This window comes from Hypanus sabinus, chromosome 8, assembly GCF_030144855.1.
Source record: "Hypanus sabinus isolate sHypSab1 chromosome 8, sHypSab1.hap1, whole genome shotgun sequence".
Lineage (NCBI taxonomy): Eukaryota > Metazoa > Chordata > Chondrichthyes > Myliobatiformes > Dasyatidae > Hypanus > Hypanus sabinus.
This window is the reverse complement of record NC_082713.1, coordinates 45,651,325-45,668,945: the sequence shown is the minus strand read 5'-3', so window position 1 is coordinate 45,668,945 and position 17,621 is coordinate 45,651,325. Positions and strand designations below refer to the sequence as shown.

Sequence of the window (17,621 nt, the reverse complement as noted above, 5' to 3'; positions counted from 1 at the left end):
TTGTAATTTTTCAGCCATTTAAATTAAATTATTAAATGTAATATTAGTAGATGAACACAACACCTTATAACAAAAACACTGATGTGCTTTTTAATCAGGGCGTTTGGCTGTTCAGTACTTAATATTGAAAAGTATACATTAACAAATTTAAATGGTCCATTACAGTAAGCATCTTTTACTATAACTTTATAGACTGTACATTTTACATGATGTTTTGAACTCCTTTGCCAGTGAGAGTAAGAATAGCTTGATGTGGCCGTTGAATGCATGACTGAGGAAATGGTGCAGAGGACAGGGTTTCAAAATTCAGGATCATTGGGCACTCTTCAGGGGAAGGTACAAAAAGAGTGGGTTACACCTGAACACGAGGGGTCCAATATCCTTACGGGAAGGTTTGCTAGAGTTTTTGGGGAGGGTTTAAGCTGATTTTGGAGGAAGATGGAAACTGGAGTGATAGGGCTGAGGATGTGGCAGTTGGTATGCAAGTATATGCAATGTGTAATGAGTTTGTGAGGAATGACGAGCAGTTGATAGGGCAAAATTGCAGTCATTTGGCGGGGTTGAAGTGTAACATGGGGGCAGAATTGAAAAGGATGATGAATATAGGACTGAAGATGTTATATTTGAACATATGTAGTATACAGAATAAGGTAAGTCATCCAGCACAGTTAGAGATTGGCAGGATTGACATTGTGGCAGACAGAAGATCACAGTTGAAAGCTTAACATCCAAGGATACACATTGTATCAAAAGGATAGGCAGGTAGACAAAGGGGGTGGGGTTGGTAAAAGCCTGTCGGTAAAAAATGAAATCAAATCCTTAGAAAGAGGTGACATAGGATCAGAAGATCTAGAATCCTTGTGGGTTGAGTCTAAAAACTGCAGGGTTAAAAGGCCCTGATGGGAATTATATATTGGCCTCCAAACAGTAGCCAGGATGTAGGATACAAATTTCAACAGGAGATAGAAAAGTCATTTAAAAAGGCACTGTTATAATCATGGGGGATTTCAATATGTAGTTTGATTGAGAAAATTAGGTTGGTGTTTGATGCACCATCAGTAACTCACTCTGAGACGTAACGCGAGATATCGGCTTTTATTGACTGGACGAAGGAACAAGCAGTGAGTGACCACAATACTACATCCTGGAGACTGAGAGGCCGGGCTCAGGCCTTGATCGCCTTTATACAGGGGTCTGTGGGAGGAGCCACAGGAGCAGTCAGCAGGGGGCGTGTCCAGACAGGTATATGTAGTTCACCACAGTGTTGGATCCTAAGCGAGGGAATTTGTAGAATGCCAGCAAGTTACCTTTTTAGAGCAGCTTGTCACTGAGCCCACTAGGGAATAGGCAATTCTAGATTGGATGTTGTGTAATGAACAAAATTTGATTTGACAACATAAGGTATAGAAACCCTTAGGATGCAGTGAACATAATATGACAGAATTTATCCTGCAGTTTGAGAGAGAGAGGCTAAAGTCAATATATCATTATTACAGTGGAGTGAGGGGAATTACAGAAGTATGAAAGAGGAGCTGGCAGGGGTGATGGCAGAACATCAGTAGCTGGAGTTTCTGGGAGCAGGATAGATCCATCCTAAAGGTGAAGAAATATTTTACAGGGTTTATGATGCAACTACGAGGGAAGTCAAAGATAGCATAAAAGCAAAAGGGAGACATATAACAAAAATTAGTGGGCAGGTAGAGGATTGGGAAGCTTTTCAAAAACAATATAAGGCAGCTAAAAAGCTGGCAATAATATGAAAGAGGATATATAACCTTATAACAATTACAGCACAGAAACGGGGCATCTCGGCCCTTCTAGTCTGTGCTGAACGCTTACTCTCACCTAATCCCACTGACCCGTACTCAGCCCATGACCTCCATTCCTTTCCTGTCCATAAAAGATACCAAAAGTGTTTTTTTCCCCGGATATATAAAGAGTAAAAGAGATGAGAGGGAAATGACGCTGGAGAGGTAGTAATGGGGGACAAAGAAAGGATAGACGAACTTAAGTATTTTGTGTCAGTATTCACTGTGGAAGACTTTAGTAGTATGCCTGAAATTCAACAGTACCTTAAGGGTAAATCTTGCCTGACAAATCTGTTGGAATTCTTTGAATATCAGGATAGACAAAGGAAAGTCAGTGAACTTGGCTTGCTTGGATTTTCAAAAGGCCTTTAACAAGGTGCCACACATGAGGCTGCTTAACAAGATAAGAACCCATGGTATGACAGGAAAGATATTAGCATGGCTAGCAGATTGGCTTACTGGCAGGAGGCAAAGAATGGAAATAAAGGGGGCCTTTTCTGGCTGGCTGCCAGTGACTAGTGTGCTAGAGGGATTAGTGTTGGGTCCACTTCTTTTCATGTTATCTGTCAATGATTTGGATAACAAAATTGATGGCTTTGTGAATAAGTTTGCAGATGATACAAAGGTAGGTGGAGAGGCAGGTAGTGTTGAAGAAACTGAGTCTGCAGAGGGACTTGGACAAATTGAGAGAATGGACAAAGAAATGGCATATAGAGTAGAGAAGTGTAAGGTCATGTACTTTGGTAGAAGGACTAACTGCATAGACAATATTTTCTAAATTTTTCTATTCTATTTTCTAAATACAGACAAAAAACATTGATGAAATTTTTAAGATTTTCTTTGCTGTACTGTATTCCATTACATCCCTCAATTAGTAAATAAAATCAGAAGTATGTGACTTTCAATTTTCATTCTAAATATTCATAGTGTGCATGTTACAAGAAAAACATTAAAAGTGCATGCAGTTTTCAGGCTGTGTAAAAATTTCATTCTCAGAGCAAAGTTGGTCACCACATCTGTAAAAAAAAATTAGAGGGAACATTGGCAAACCACAATAGGAGTATTGTGAGGAGGCTTGGGCTGCATATCTGATAAAAGATATGCTGCTGTTGGAGAAGGTCTGGAGGAGTTTGATGAGAATGATTCTGGGAATAAAAGGGTTAATGTATGAGGCATGTTTGATGGCTCTGGGCCTGTACTTGCTGGGGTTTAGAAGAATGAGGGAGGATCACATTGAAACCTATCAGACCTAGATACCGTGGATATGGAGAGGCTGTTCCTGTAGTGGTGAAGTCCAGGATCAGAAAGCACAGCCTCAGAATAGAGGGACATCCATTTAGAACAGAGATGAGGAGGAAATTTATTAGGCAGAGTCTATGGAATTCCTTGCCACAGATGGCTATAGAGATCACATCATTGGGTATATTTAAAAAGGAGGTTGGTAGGATCCTTATTAGTTACAGCCTCAAAGGTTATGGGGAGAAGGCTGAAGAATGGGTTTGAGAGGGACAATAAATCAGCCACGATGGACTGGCAGAACAGGTTCGATGGGCTGATTGGCGGAATTCTGCTCCTTTGTCTTATGGTCGTATGATCACAAAACCCACATAGGAAATGTGGTGTCTGCATGAATTGTCAGGAGCAACTAATTCCTTTATACTGACTGTCTCAGTACTAATAATTACAGTACTTCACAATTGGTAAAATGGAAAATGGAGGAAATATTAAAAAAAGACACACAAAGTCTGCATGCTGATAGACCCTGCTCTTCTCAAGAAAGATCAGTTTGATCAAGGCATCTATACCATGCCTTGATCAAAACAACTTTCAGAGGACCTTAGAAGAAGAATTTTAGGGACACATGAAGCTGGAAAAGGCTACAAAAACACTTCCAAAGAACCAAGTTCATCAGTCCACAGTAAGAGAAACTGTCTACAAATGGAGGAAACTCAGCAGTGTTGCTACTCTCCCTAGAAGTGGGCATCCTGCAAAGATCACACCAAGAGCACAACGTACAATGCTGAAGGAGGTGAAAAAGAACCCAAAGGTAACAGCAAAAGACATGCAGCGTTCTCTAGAACTTGCTAAAGTCTTTGTTCACGTGTCCACTATAAGAAAAATACTGAACAGGAATGGTGTTCACGGAAGGACACCATGCAGGAAACCACAGATCTCCAAAATCCACTGCTGCATGTCTCAAGTTTGCAGATCATCACCTGGGTGTTCTACAACACTTCTAGGAAAATGTTCTGTGGACAGATGAAACAAATTTGAACTTCTTGTCAGAAATGCACATTGCTATGTTTGGAGGGAAAAAGACATTTTGCAACAAAACCAAAACCTCATTCCAACTGTGAAGCATAGTGGAAGGAGCATCATGGTTTGGGGCTACTTTAGAGCTTCAGAGCCTGGACAGCTTGTAATTTTTGAGGGAACAATGAATTCAAAATTGTATCAAAACATTTTACAGGAGGCTATGAGGGTAGAATCTGTCACCTGAAGCTTAATAGGAGTTAGATAAAGCAAATTCCTCCAAGCCAATATGCAGGACTGGAAACATTTGGTTGAAATTATTGTTGGACAAGGAGAACACACCAGCTACTGAAAGCAAAGGTTCACATACTCTTTCCAACTAATACATGTAAAGTTGGATCATTTTTCTCAATAAATAAATAAATAAATAAGCAAGTATAATGTTTTTTGTGTTATTTATTTAATGGGTTCTCTTTATGTAGTTTTAGGACATGTGAAGATCTGATCACATATTAGGTCATATTTATGCAGAAATAGAGAAAATTCTACAGGGTTTGCAAACTTCCTAGCACGACTGTATATGTCACTATATGCTACCTTGAGTTTCATTTTATTGCAGGCATTCATAGTTGAACAAAGAAATACAATGGAAATAATGAAAAACTATACACAATGAAAGACTGACAAACAATCAATGTACAAAAGAAGACAAACTGCAAATAGAAAAAAATGCTTAAAATATGAATTGTAGAGTGCTGGGAAGTGAGACCATAGGTAGTGGAAATAGTTTAGAGTTGAGGTGAGTGAAATTATCCACACTGGTTCAAGAACCTGATGGTTGAAGGGTGATAACTGTTCCTGAACCTGGTGGTGTAGGTGGTATAGCTCCTGTACCTCCCTTTCATTGGTGGCAGTGAGAAGGGAGCATGGCTTGGATGATAGGAGTCCTTGATGATGATGCTTCCTTGTGGCTCTGCTGTTTGTAGATGTGCCCAACAAATGATGGTTTCCCGTGATGTTTCACATCGCATGTCTTGATATCCTAATTTTGATATCCAAGGTTACCTGAAAATTGCTGGACAATTGTTGAGCACTTAGGTGCTCACTCAACAAGGCACAACTTCCTGGACACTGAGAACAGTTCAGACAGCCATTGGAAATGGCCACTGTGAAATAGATCAGCTGATAGATCTGTCTTTGAAATTCAAAAACACTTGGAACCCATTAGGGAAATAATAATTAAAACTTGAAATTGCTGTTTACTATTTAACTTCCTTGGCAGTCCCTTGGGATTAAGAGTGACTTCAGTAGAAGGACAAGCTTTTCACTGTTCCTTTGTACATGTGACAATAATAAACCAATTCCAATTCCATTAATCGAGCACCAGAAAACAACATTATCCTTACAAAATCATGATACAACAAGCAAACTGATGTCTGCCTCCTCTCCCATTCCAATCACTTCTGCCGAAGGGTCTCATCCCAAAACATTGACTGTACTCTTTTTTTCATAGATGCTGCCCGGCCTGCTGAGTTTCTCCAGCATTTTGGGTGTGTTGCTTGGATTTACAGCATCTGTAGAATTTCTCTTGTTTCCAGTTCCAGTGTGATTTTTGAGCTGGCTAAAAGGCTAATGTGGGACTCTCCCACAATTAAAACAAATTGTAGCTGATAGTCAGTTACTTGAGTTGCTTGTGCAAGGCTATGTGTAGTCCCAAAGTATGACCTTGGTGTTCTCAGTATCATCCTGAGTGCTACTTCTCTACTTCGACAGTGTGGGCCAGAAATCCCAGGAGTCACTGAGGATATTACATTCCTTTTTGAAGGCTTTGAGTGTAACCTTGAAACTTTCCCCTGGTTCACCTGATAGTTTATTCCCATGATGGAATTTGAAAAATAATGTATTTTTCAGAAGTTGGGTGCCAGACAGGTAAACAACAAATCCTGGCCTTGCATAGCTGACTGGGTGCAACTAAGACCTCAGTGCTGGGAATCATCGATCTGGGAGAGGAGGCTGACATCAGTTCGCTTGTTGTTTCATGATTTTGTAAAGATAATGTTGATGCTGTGTTCTTGGTAGTCACTGGGCAGTGATTGATGTTGCCTTGTAGACCTTGAGTTTTGTGGCAAATGTGATGTCTTAATCTTCAAGAACCCTTTTTCACAATCATTCAGAGTCACTGTTGGAACATGAAGGTGGTGATGTATTTCATCATGCGTTGGCTATCTTCGCCCATTGATGTTTCCAGAGACATGGGAAATCATCTGTGTTTTTCACAGTCTCACATAAAAACGTACACTGCAAAGCTCAATTTGAAACATTGGAAATAACTTAAATAATGCTGTACTCTAGCTTTTTGACACTTGATTTTATTTTCATTGTAGCTCATAAGAAACTGATAAGTCATTTAGCGGAAGGGAAGCTGAGTGTTGAGCTGAAAAGTAGTGAAGCCAATTGGTTTCGAAAAATAGGTGAGAATGTATTGATTAATATTAAATGTGTAGCTTCAAATATTGGTGAAATACCACTGTCCAAGGCAGCAGCCTTTGATACTTTAACTGACTTTTTCTTTTCCAGTGCATTTCCTGGATTTTAGGCACAGCATTGAATTGTTACAAAGTCCATTCACTTAATGTTACACTTAGTGGTAAATAATCTCAGTTCATATGAACTACCAAAGTTCAAAGTACTTATTATCAAAGTACAGAAATGTCACCATATAAACTCTGAGATTCATTTTCTTATGGAAATTCTCAAATCCTATAACCACAATAGAGTCAATGAAAGACTACATCAACAGGATTAACAATCAGTGAGCAAAAGACAACAAACTGTGCAAATACAAAAATAAAGAAATAATAATAATGATACTACTAATAAATGAATAAGCCATAAATATCGAGAACATGAGATGAAGAATCCTTGAAAGTGAATCCATACATTTTAGGGACAGTTCAATCATGGACAGGTTAAGTTGACACTGAAGTTATCCCCTCTGGTTCAAGAGCCTAATGGCTGAGGGGTAGTACTCTTCTTGAATCTGGTGGTGTAAGTTCTGAGGCTCCTGTACCTTCCTGATGACAGCAGCAAGAAGAGGGTGTGACTTGAGTGGTGGGGGTCCCTGATAATGCAGCTGTCTTGCAACTTGTTGATGTGATCATTAGTGGGGAGGGCTTCATCCATGATGGATTGGGCCATATCCACTACATTTTGTAGGATTTTCTGTTCAAGGGCATTGGTGTTTCCATATCAGGTTGGGATGCAGCTGGTCAATATACTGTCCATCACACATCTAGAGAAGTTTGTCAGAGTTTTGGATGTCATGCTGAGTCTTCACAAGCTTCTAAGGAAGTTGAGATGCTGCCATGTTTTCTTTGTAATTGCACTTGCATGCTGGGTTCAGGACATATCCTCTGAAATTACAACACCAAGGAATTCAAAGTTGCTGACCCTCTCCACCTCTGATTTCCCCCGATGAGGACTGGCTCAAAGACCTCATGTTTCCTCCTCTTGAATTCAATAATCAGCTCCTTGGTCTTGCTGACATTCAGTTAGAGATTGTTGTGGTGCCAGCACTCAGCCAGATTTTTAGTCTTCCTCCTATATTCTGATTCGTCACTACTTTTGATTTGGCTTATGCCCTCCTTAAGCCCTCCCCACTAATGATCACATCATTTGGCTCATCAACAAACCTAAATATGGCATTGGAGCTGTGCTTAGCTATACAGTCATTAACATAAAGTGAGTGAAGCAGGGGGCTAAGCACTCAGTCTTTTGCTGCACCGGTGCTGATGGAGATTGTGGAGAAAATGTTGCCAATCCGAACTGACTGGGGTCTGCAAGTGAGGAAATCGAGGATACATTGCACAAGGAAGTATTGAGGCCAAGGTCTTGAAGTTTATAGATTAGTTTTGAGGGGTTGACATTATTGAATGCTGAGCTACAGTAGATAAAGTGCATCCTGATGTATGCATTTTTACAGTCCAGTTGTTCAGGGTTGAGCGAAGAGCCAATGAAATGACATCTGCTGTGGACCTGTTGTTCTGGTAGGCAAATTGGAGCAGATCCAGTCACTTCTGAGGCAAGGATTGAACTGTTTCATCACCAACCTTTCAAAACACTTCATTGTTGTGCATGTAGGTGCTACTGGACGATAGTCATTGAGGCAGGTTATCAAGTCCTTCTTAGGCACTGATATAATTGAAGCCTGCTTGAAGCAGGTGGATACCTCAGACTGCCTAAGTGAGAGGTTATAGATTTGAGTGACCACTCAGGCCAGTTGATCAGCACAGGTCTTTAGTACTTAGCCAGATACCCCATCTGGGTTAGGTGCTTTCCTTGGTGTTTGTGATGGTTCCTCTATGTTTTGACTGTCAAAGCAAACATAGAAGGCATTGACCTCATCTGGAAACAAAGCCCTGTTGACACCTATGTTGTTTGATTTAATTTTGTAAGAGATGATTGCATTCAAGCCCTGCAATGGCTGTTGAGCATCCTTTATGGTTTTAAGTTTAATTTGGAATAGCTATTTTGGTTGTGAGATGGCTTTTTGGAGATCTTACCTGGATCTCTTGTAACTTGAATGCCTCTGTTTTGGCTCTCAGTAGGTTGTGGATCTCATGGTTCAGGGCTTCTGGTTGGCGAAGACTAAATAATTCTGTGGGAGCACACTCATCTACAACTGCTTTTAGAAAGTTATGACAGCCGTGATGTATTCATTCAGATCTGTTGATGAGTTTTTGAACATGGCCTAGTCCACTGACTTGAACCAATCCCGTAACTGCTTCATTGCCTTCCTTGACCACCTCTTTGTTGTCCTAATCTCTGGAGCCTGGCTCTTTAGCCTCTGCCTGTATGCAGGTAGAAGTACAGCCAAGTGATCAGGCATATACCAAACATTGGTGGATGCACAGGAAACAAAATTCTCTTCTGATTGCTAAAATTCTACATGCAAATACCACTGCTTGTACTTACATGTTCAGGTCTATTGATGTTAATGGAAGTGAATGGATTGGATGTGAATTTATCTGTTGAACTTTGGTGACCAAAGCTTAATTTCTTCCCATTAGTATTTAGCATATGCCGCTTTTAAATACAAATTTCCTCCCATATCCTATGAAACTTCTATGGAATATGTGCATCTTGTGTGTCCACATTCAAGAATAATATGCACTATTTTGTATGTTGTATCAGCCACTTCTGTTGTACAGCACAGAAATGGGCCTTTCAGTCTAACTTATCTGCACTGACTGTGATGCCTGTCTACATTTATCCCATTTGTCTATGTAAGATTCACTAGTTCAAAGTACATTTATTATCAAAATATGTACACTATGTACAGCCTTGAGATTCTTCTCCTTACAAGCAGCCACAAAGCAAAGAAACCCAATAGAACCCATTTTTAAAAAGACCATCAAACACCCAGTATGGGGAAAAAAAGAATAAATTGTTCAAACAATAAAAAGTAAGTAAATAACATTCAGAACTAAAGTTTATGAAAGTGAGTTGACAGCCATGAAGCTAGTCATCACTACATCTGGTCAAGGAGCCTGTTAGTTGCAGGCTGTAGCTTTAGTTCAGCACAGAGATGAATAAACTTTGCCAAGCAGCAAGCTGAACACCATGTATCATTTGCTTCTGGCCAAAACTCCCTGATCTTGTCAATCTGGCCCAGCATTTAAATCAGCCAAAAACTGGCTCATTCTTCACTCTTGGACCTGGAGCTTGCTGCTTCACTGGACCCTGCCACCTTGATTCAGCCCATACCCAACCTTTCCAATCTGGCTAGCGCTTATATTGGTCAGATGTCAGCTTACTCCTTGCTTTTGGGCCCAGGCCCTGTTGCCTCGAATCTGCCTTGCCTTAGCTGGAATCAGGAAGAATACCAAAATACATGAGAGACTCAGTGGACCAGGCTGCATCTGTGGAGAGAAATCATTGCCATCGTGGCTACCCCTTGAAGTCGAGGATGATCGTCTTCATTCCATTGATCTATTTATAGGCTCTCAAGTGGCTTATGAATCCAGTCTTGGCTTTGAAAGTTCTTCCGCATTCAGGATAGGTAGTTCCAGATGGCGGATTGGGCTTTGGTTGTTGCTGCCTCTCTTTTCATTTTCTTCTCTTCTAGTTCTGCACATCTGTTGGCTTCAAAAGTTGCTGTTCCTTCTCGGATGATGGCTTGCCAGAGTTTCCTGTCCTTGGCATTGGTTTCCCAATTGTTAATGTCAATGTTACATTTCTTCATGTTGGCTTTTAAGACGTCTTTGAATCTCTTCTGTTATCTGCCTCTTTTAGTTTGCCTTCTTTAAGCTGGGAGTAGAAGACTTGTTTCGGTAGACGTTTGTCTTTCATCCGAACAACATGACCACTCCACTTTAGTTGGTTCTTGATGACATAGGCTTCATTGCTTGTGTTTTTGCTTCATTTAGCATGCTGATGTTGGTTCTATCTTCCCAGCTGGTATTTAAGGTGTTTTGAAGACAGCATTGATGGAACCTTTTAAGTGCCTTCAGATGTTGTCAGTATGTTGTCCAGGCTTCTGATGCATACAGGAGCGTTGGGATCTCCACTGCTTTGTACACTAACATATCTTGGTGTCTGTTTGGATGTCATGAAAGACTCTTGTTCAGAGACGTCCAAGAACTGTTACCAGCGCATTTAAGATGATGTTGGATCTCGTCATTAAGGTCGACGTTGGAGGAGAGGTGACTTCCAAGGTATGGAAAGTGGCCCACATTTTCCAGGGTTGTTTCACCAAGTTGAATTGATGGTTCTATCCAATTTGTCTCGTTGAGGGTTGGTAGATGGTCTGAGTCTTCTTGGAATTGATGGTAAATCCAAGTTTCGTGTATGCATAGTTGAAGGCAGTCAGAATCTTTTGTAGGTGGTTTTCTGAAAGAGCTGCAACACTATTGTCATCTGCATATTGGAACTCGATGAGGGAACTCGTGGATGTCTTGTTTTTGGACTTGAGACGGGCAAGATTGAAAAGTCTGCCATCTGTTCAGTAGACAATTTCGATTCCTGGGGGTAGGTGCTCCTTGATGATGTGGATGATTGTTTCAGTGAAGATGGTAAACAAAGTTGGGGCAATCAGTTTTACTCCTGATCTGACTTGTAAAGGCTCATAGTTACTATTGTTGACCATGACTGTGGCAATCGTGGAGGAGTCTCAGGATTCGAATGTACTTTTCAGGGCATCTGTAGGTGGATAGGACATCCCATAGGAGTTCCCTTGATACCAAGTCAAAGCTTTGATGAGGTTGATGAATGCCATGTACAAGGGTTGAAGTTCACAAGATTTTCATTGTAGTTGTTGCATTGTGAAGATCGTGCTGAATGCTCCACATGATGGTCTAAAACCGGCTTGTGTCTCCGGAAGGATCTTCTTGGCTAAAGGCTTGAGCCCATTGTTCATGATGTGGGTGAGGATCTTTCCTGCTGTTGCTAACAGGGAGATTCCAGGATAGTTTCTGCATTCAGATCGATCGCCTTTCCTTTTGTAGATGGTAACGATTGCTGAGTCTAAAGTCTGCTGGTACGTCTTCATTTATTCAGATCTTGATAAGAAGTTGATGCAGTTGGTAGTGAAGCGGGTTACCTCCAATTTTGTAGACCTCGGCTGGTAATCCATCAAGTCTAGCAGCCTTGTTGTTTTACAAGATTTTGATAGCTTCCTTGACTTGAAGTGTTGATATTTTGCTTAGGGAGTCGTCAACGGGCTGTTTTGGAATGTTGTTAATCACATCCCTGTCAAATGAGACGGTTCGATTTAGAAGATCTTCAAAGTGCTCCCTCCATCTAGAATTGATGTCAGCATTGCTCTTCAAGATGGTTGAACCAGCTTTGCTTTTGAGAGGGGCTTGATCATGAGTGGATGGACCAAAAATAGCTTTAGTTGCATTGAAAAAGCCTCGAGTGTCGTTGGTATCTGCTAGTTGTTGGATTTCCTAAGCTTTCTTCCTCCACCATTGGTTTTTCAAGTTTCGGGTGCCCTTCTGGACTGCAGCCTTGCATTCCTGATAGCGTTTCCTTTTGGTAGCTGATTGTTGGTCATTTTGTAAGGTGATGAAAGCTTTTCTCTCTTCGTTGATGAGTTGTTGGAGTAGTTTGTCATTATTATCGAAACAATCCTGATGTTTTTTTGTCTTGAACCCAGTTGCTTCTTTGCAGGAGGTGATGATAGCGTTTTTCAATTGATTCCAGCATTCTTCTACAGGTGGTGGGATTTGTTGAGGCAGTTGTTCTTGAAGATTTTGTTGGAATTTCTGTACATGGTTGGTGCTTTGAAGGATGTCAACATTGAATTTCTTAATTGTGTTCTGTTTTTGGTGTTTCCTTTTGGGCCAATTCTTCATTCTCATGGTGGACAAGATGAGTTGATGGTCTGTCTAGCACTTGTCGGCACCATTAACAGCTCTTGTCATCAGTACATCTTGTTGGTCCCAAGATCATACGATGATGTAGTTGATGAGGTGCCAGTGTTTGGAGCATGGATGCTGCCAGGAGACTTTGTGCCTGTTTTTCTGGCGAAATAGGGTGTTTGTAATCACCAGGTTGTGTTCAGCACATTTGTTGAGGAGGAGTGTTCCACTGGCGTTGACCTTGCCAACTCCTTCCTTGCTTATTATTTCAGTCCAAAGCCTATGATCTTTCCTGACTCTGGCATTGAAGTCTCCCAAGAGCATGATCTTGTCATTGTTGGGAACAGAGGAAAGGACGTCGTCAATTTGGGCATAGAAGTTCATCTTTACTTCATCTTCTGCATCCAGATTTGGTGCATAGGCACTGATGATGGTGGCATGTTGGTTCTTGACGAGCTGGATTCGCGGAGTCATGAGACGTTTGTTGATTCCCAGTGGTTGCTCTGTCAGCTTATGAAGTAGGCTGTTTCGGATGGCAAAACCTACCTCATGGATCCTTGGTTGTTCAGGATCAAGTCCTTTCCAGAAAAAGGTGTATTGACCTTGCTCTTCCTTTTGTTGCCATTCTCCAGCTCTGCAGGTTTCACTCAGAGCAACAATGTCAAAGTTGAATTTTTGGAGTTTCCAGGCAACAAAGGCAGTCCTCCTCTCTGGTCAGTCTGAATTTGGGTTATCCATCAGAGTTTGTATATTCCACGTTTCAAATTTCATAGTTCCACTTCTTGATGTTTTTCAACTGCATGATGGTGATCCCTCTGGTCGCAGCTTTCCAGACAGGATGGGGTGAAGCAGACTATATTTAGGGCACCTTTTTTAGCCCCTTCCCAGTTCAGGGTGAGCAGAGTGGATCCTAAATAGAGCTGCTCAGACATGAATACTACCAAACAACTTTACTGCTTCTATCCAAAGTTGAGCGACTGAATCAAATATTCATCGCTTTCATGCCGGCTCTTGACTAGGAGCTTCCTGCCATCACATTGCCTGCTCCCATCGCTCTCCCCAGATAGTCAAAAAACTTGAAGGTGTGGCCCACAGAGCAAAGACGCTTGTGTGTGTATTTGTTTAATGTGTACTTGATGTTGAACTCCCAAGAAGCACATGATACTTCACAGATCAGCCAACTGATTCCAATGGCATGGAAACCATGATGATTGGAGCTGATGGATTTGTTGCAGCCTTCATCCACCCTCACAGCCATTGAGTTCGAAGTAACTTCATCCGCCTGTTTCACCGTTGCGGTCTTAGTTGGATTGTTCTTTGTCAGGGACTTTACCTTGACTTTACTTCCATGGGTGATCCTACCAAGAGCATAGGTCCAGGTGGTATTGCTCTCGGGAACTCAGGACCACACAAGCTTCTCCACCACGACAAGGTGACAATCCATGGAGAAGAGGAGAGAAATAGGTAATCAATGTTTTGGATAAAACCCTCCATCTGGTCTGGAGATTGTAATTTTCTATTTTCTATTGTGTTTTTATGGTATCCATGAAGTTAGTGCATCTGGCAACATGCATCAGAATAACATACTCTTTAGGCTTATTGTAAAACAATTAATGTTTGTGAGAATATGGTAAAATAACACACATACAACAGCTTTTGTTTAACTTCAGCCCTTTTACCCATAGAACTATGAGCAGTTTAGTGAGTATGTAATAGGAAGACCTGGAAGAGTTTCTCAAATAAAAAATATATGAACTTTAATCTATGACATGATAGCAGTCTTTTAAAAGTTACAGTAACAAACCAAAACTGAATTAAAAACATTGTAGATAATATCAATGTGATTTATGTTTATAAGCATGGAATTCGGCTCTACAGTGTGAAGACTGCCCAGCTAAAATGAGAGAATTCTTCACTCTTTCTTTCCAGGTGTGTACTGTGTCTTGAGCATTTTATAGCATTCCTTTCAGCAGGGTACATTTTCTGATTACTGTATAAATATTTTACTAATCTTTTAAAAATAAGGAATTAGTGTTCGCAAAGTGGATTTACATATATATATAAAACTTTAAAAATCCTAATTTAATAGGATGTGGATGTCACTGGTAATGTTAGTATTTTTATCCATCCCTGATCACTTCTGTGGTGGATAAAGTTTTAAAAGAAAAAGATGAAGTTAACAAATTTTCTTTATTAGCAAATTGGGTTCATCCAACACATATCCATTGTCTTTGTTTCAATGTTGTCTCCATGACTTAATTGCAGTACTTGTGTATATGTTATTAGAAATACCAGAAGCCCAATCTATTAACATAGCATAACTAGTTCAGTAGTTGGTCTTTAAGGAGTAATATAGTATAGAACCATTTGATTGTGAGTCTGTAGTTAAGATAGATATTCCAAATGTATAATTTGAAATGCTCTTAATTTTCATAATGACATATAGAGCATGGTAATTTTCTGGGCATGCAGACCTTGAGCTGCCTTTACTCTGTAGGCATCAGCTCCCAATAATGTAGGTACAATCTGTCACCTTTTTGCTGCAGAAATTGTTGCACAGGTCAGGTCCAGTGTTGCACAGGAATCAAGTTTTTGTGCCAAAGAACCTGGGTGAGCACTTGAACCCAAAATCTACTGAGTGAAGATGAAAGCTGAGCTTAGTTGATTAAGATCTGATTACAAGATCTGATCTCATGTCAGTTGAAGTAAAAAGCACAGATTTGTTTCTGTCCCTTTTGACTCCAATACCAGAACTATATTTTTAATATAGATATAGATAATTTTATTATAGATATATAATAAAATTAAAGTGTATTTGCGGTTAGTTTTCACAGATGCTATCAATTGATAAGACCATTTTGGTTGCACAAAAGACTTGTTTACTAATGGCGGCAGCGGCTAGTTTGGAGATTGGTCGAAAAGCAACAATTACTTCGGAGCAGGTGATGCAGCTTATGTTTGTCAATATCAACTCAGTTTCATGAGATATAAAAGTAAAAACAGGTATTTTGGCCCACCAAATCTACTAAGCTATTTAATCGCAGCTGATATTTTTTTTCAATCACATTCTCACTCCTCCTCCCTGTGACCCTTACACCTTATATATGTAATGCCCTGGTTAGGATTTCTACTGTATGCTGTAGGTATTTCATTTTAGCAGTTCTTTGCAAAAGCAGTGTGTCCTGCTGGTAGAATATTTTGGTTTCAATTAAGATAAGAAACCCTTCTATTCAACTTAGGAATGTTGTGTCAGCCAAACAGGAAGGTGGGATTTGGAGAAAGTTCTGGAGAGCACGGGTCTGAGAGAGATTTGTAACGGAAAGTAGTCTGGTTTGAGAACTTTTTGGCAGAGGCTGCAGAGCGGGACAGAAGGGAAGATACCACGAATGCCGTGGGAAGGAGAGTCCACATTGCAAGAAGTGCTTTGTGCAGACAAATAGCTGCAAGGAGGAAGGCCGATACTCCTGAGAGCGAGAGCCAGTTTGTTCGAGGTTGACTTCAAGGGAAGTTTGGACTGTGTCTGATGCTTTCACACAGACAGTGGGTTTGGTACTGAGAGTAACAGCTATACCCAGCTTTTGGAAGAGATGAGCTCCAACGGTCATGTGTATATTTAGACTGGTTTAACTGTAATGGCCTTTTTTCTTTTCTTTCTCTTACTAACTGTTTGATAAAGCTGAAATTAAATATATGCTTTCTTTATAATTTTATGTGGTGTTATGATCTGTTACCTCTTGCTGACCAATAGTTGTGTATGTACACAGCATTCACTCAAATCAAGGTTTCTTTAATTGGAACATCATGATGTTACTGTTTGATTAAACCCCAAATTATCTTGACCCTAGATGTACATTGTTTATGAAAGGTGGCCTTCTCACTGCTGAGTCATGAGGCTGTTAACAGAGTTAGCTTTTGGGCCAAGTTAGGCCCATTGAGGGGTAACATTTGTGAGGACCATTGTCTTGGAATTTCTAGCATGCTCTGTGACTGCTTTTTTGGAATTGATTAAGCGGTTTGTTTGTTTAAGCCTGTGTTTAAACTAATGTTGGGGAATGTGATTAAAGTATTTTATTATGGGCATTGCAGGGATTAAGGTTTGGTGCAATTCAAAGAGGTTATCCACAAATGATGCTTGTGTTCTGAGCAGGGTAGATATCCGAAGTCCCGATGAACTGTTACTCCAGAGTGCTGAATTCTGTAAAAGTGTTGGGAAAAGTTATGACGATTAAATGGCATTTTGACCAGTCAGCTGGTAAGGATGTCACGTTAGACCATACTAGCAGTGACGTGACTAAAGTAGTGCTGACTGATACATTAGGAGATCCTGAAGAGGTGGGAACATGGGCAGGTCTATAGAGAGGTGGGGTGAAGGTACCTAAGGGTAAAGACTTTAAAGACCAGTTGTTCTAGTTTCTGTGAAGTAAGGGAAAAGAGTTGCCTAATGTGAAAGGTCTAGTAGATCTTTCAGAGGCTGGCTTAAATTCTGAGCTGGTTTTGGCTATTACAGCGCTGGTTAATAAATTCCAAAGTGCACCTCTGGAGAGCCATGTTGATTGTAGACTGGAAGTATTCTCTGGAGTCAAGCCCACATTCAGTGGGAAGGAAGAATATAAAGCTAGGTCTGAGCAGACATCTCAGTTACTTGGATCAATGGCAGTGCTGAGATAATATGAAAAAACAGAGACTGGTAGAGAGTTTAAAGGGTCTGGCAGCTGATACAGTGATGTTCCTATAGACCGAAAACCCATTAGCCACATCAGCTAATTACTCGCAAGATCTAGAAGATGCTTTTGGCACAGCTGAAAGTTCAGCCAAACTTAGGATGAATTTTAGGTACACATTCTTGGAGGAAGGAGAGAAGCTACCTGCCCATTTTTCCAGTTTGGAGAAACTGCTGCTTTGACTGTGTCACAAAGGAGGCATTCAACTGTCAGAGAAATTGTGAAGAGCGTGCTGTCAGTTGACATGATTATTCTACGTATTCAAATGACCAGCAAGATGCACCCTCCTCCATCTTTTACTGAGTTACTCAGAGAAGTTAGAGTGGAGGAAAATATGATTCAGAAGTGGAACATTTTTAAAAGCCGAGTAGTGTCTTCACTGGTACCCTCTGCTGCTAAAGTGAACCCTGATGCCACAGAGATAAAGCTTTTGAGGAGTAAGGTGGAAAACTTTTGAGCTGAGCTGATTTGATGAT

At 40.5% G+C, this 17,621-nt stretch overlaps 1 protein-coding gene across 1 annotated transcript in view; it reads left to right on the top strand.

Moving 5' to 3' along the window:
• Positions 1-17,621, top strand: part of tex11 (testis expressed 11) — a 143,500-nt gene that overhangs the window by 103,253 nt on the left and 22,626 nt on the right. The window contains exons 19-21 of the mRNA XM_059976395.1: positions 6,446-6,532; positions 14,283-14,353; positions 15,250-15,366. Of these exons, the coding sequence (XP_059832378.1) occupies positions 6,446-6,532; positions 14,283-14,353; positions 15,250-15,366 (275 nt within the window). The remainder of the gene's footprint in view (positions 1-6,445; positions 6,533-14,282; positions 14,354-15,249; positions 15,367-17,621) is intronic.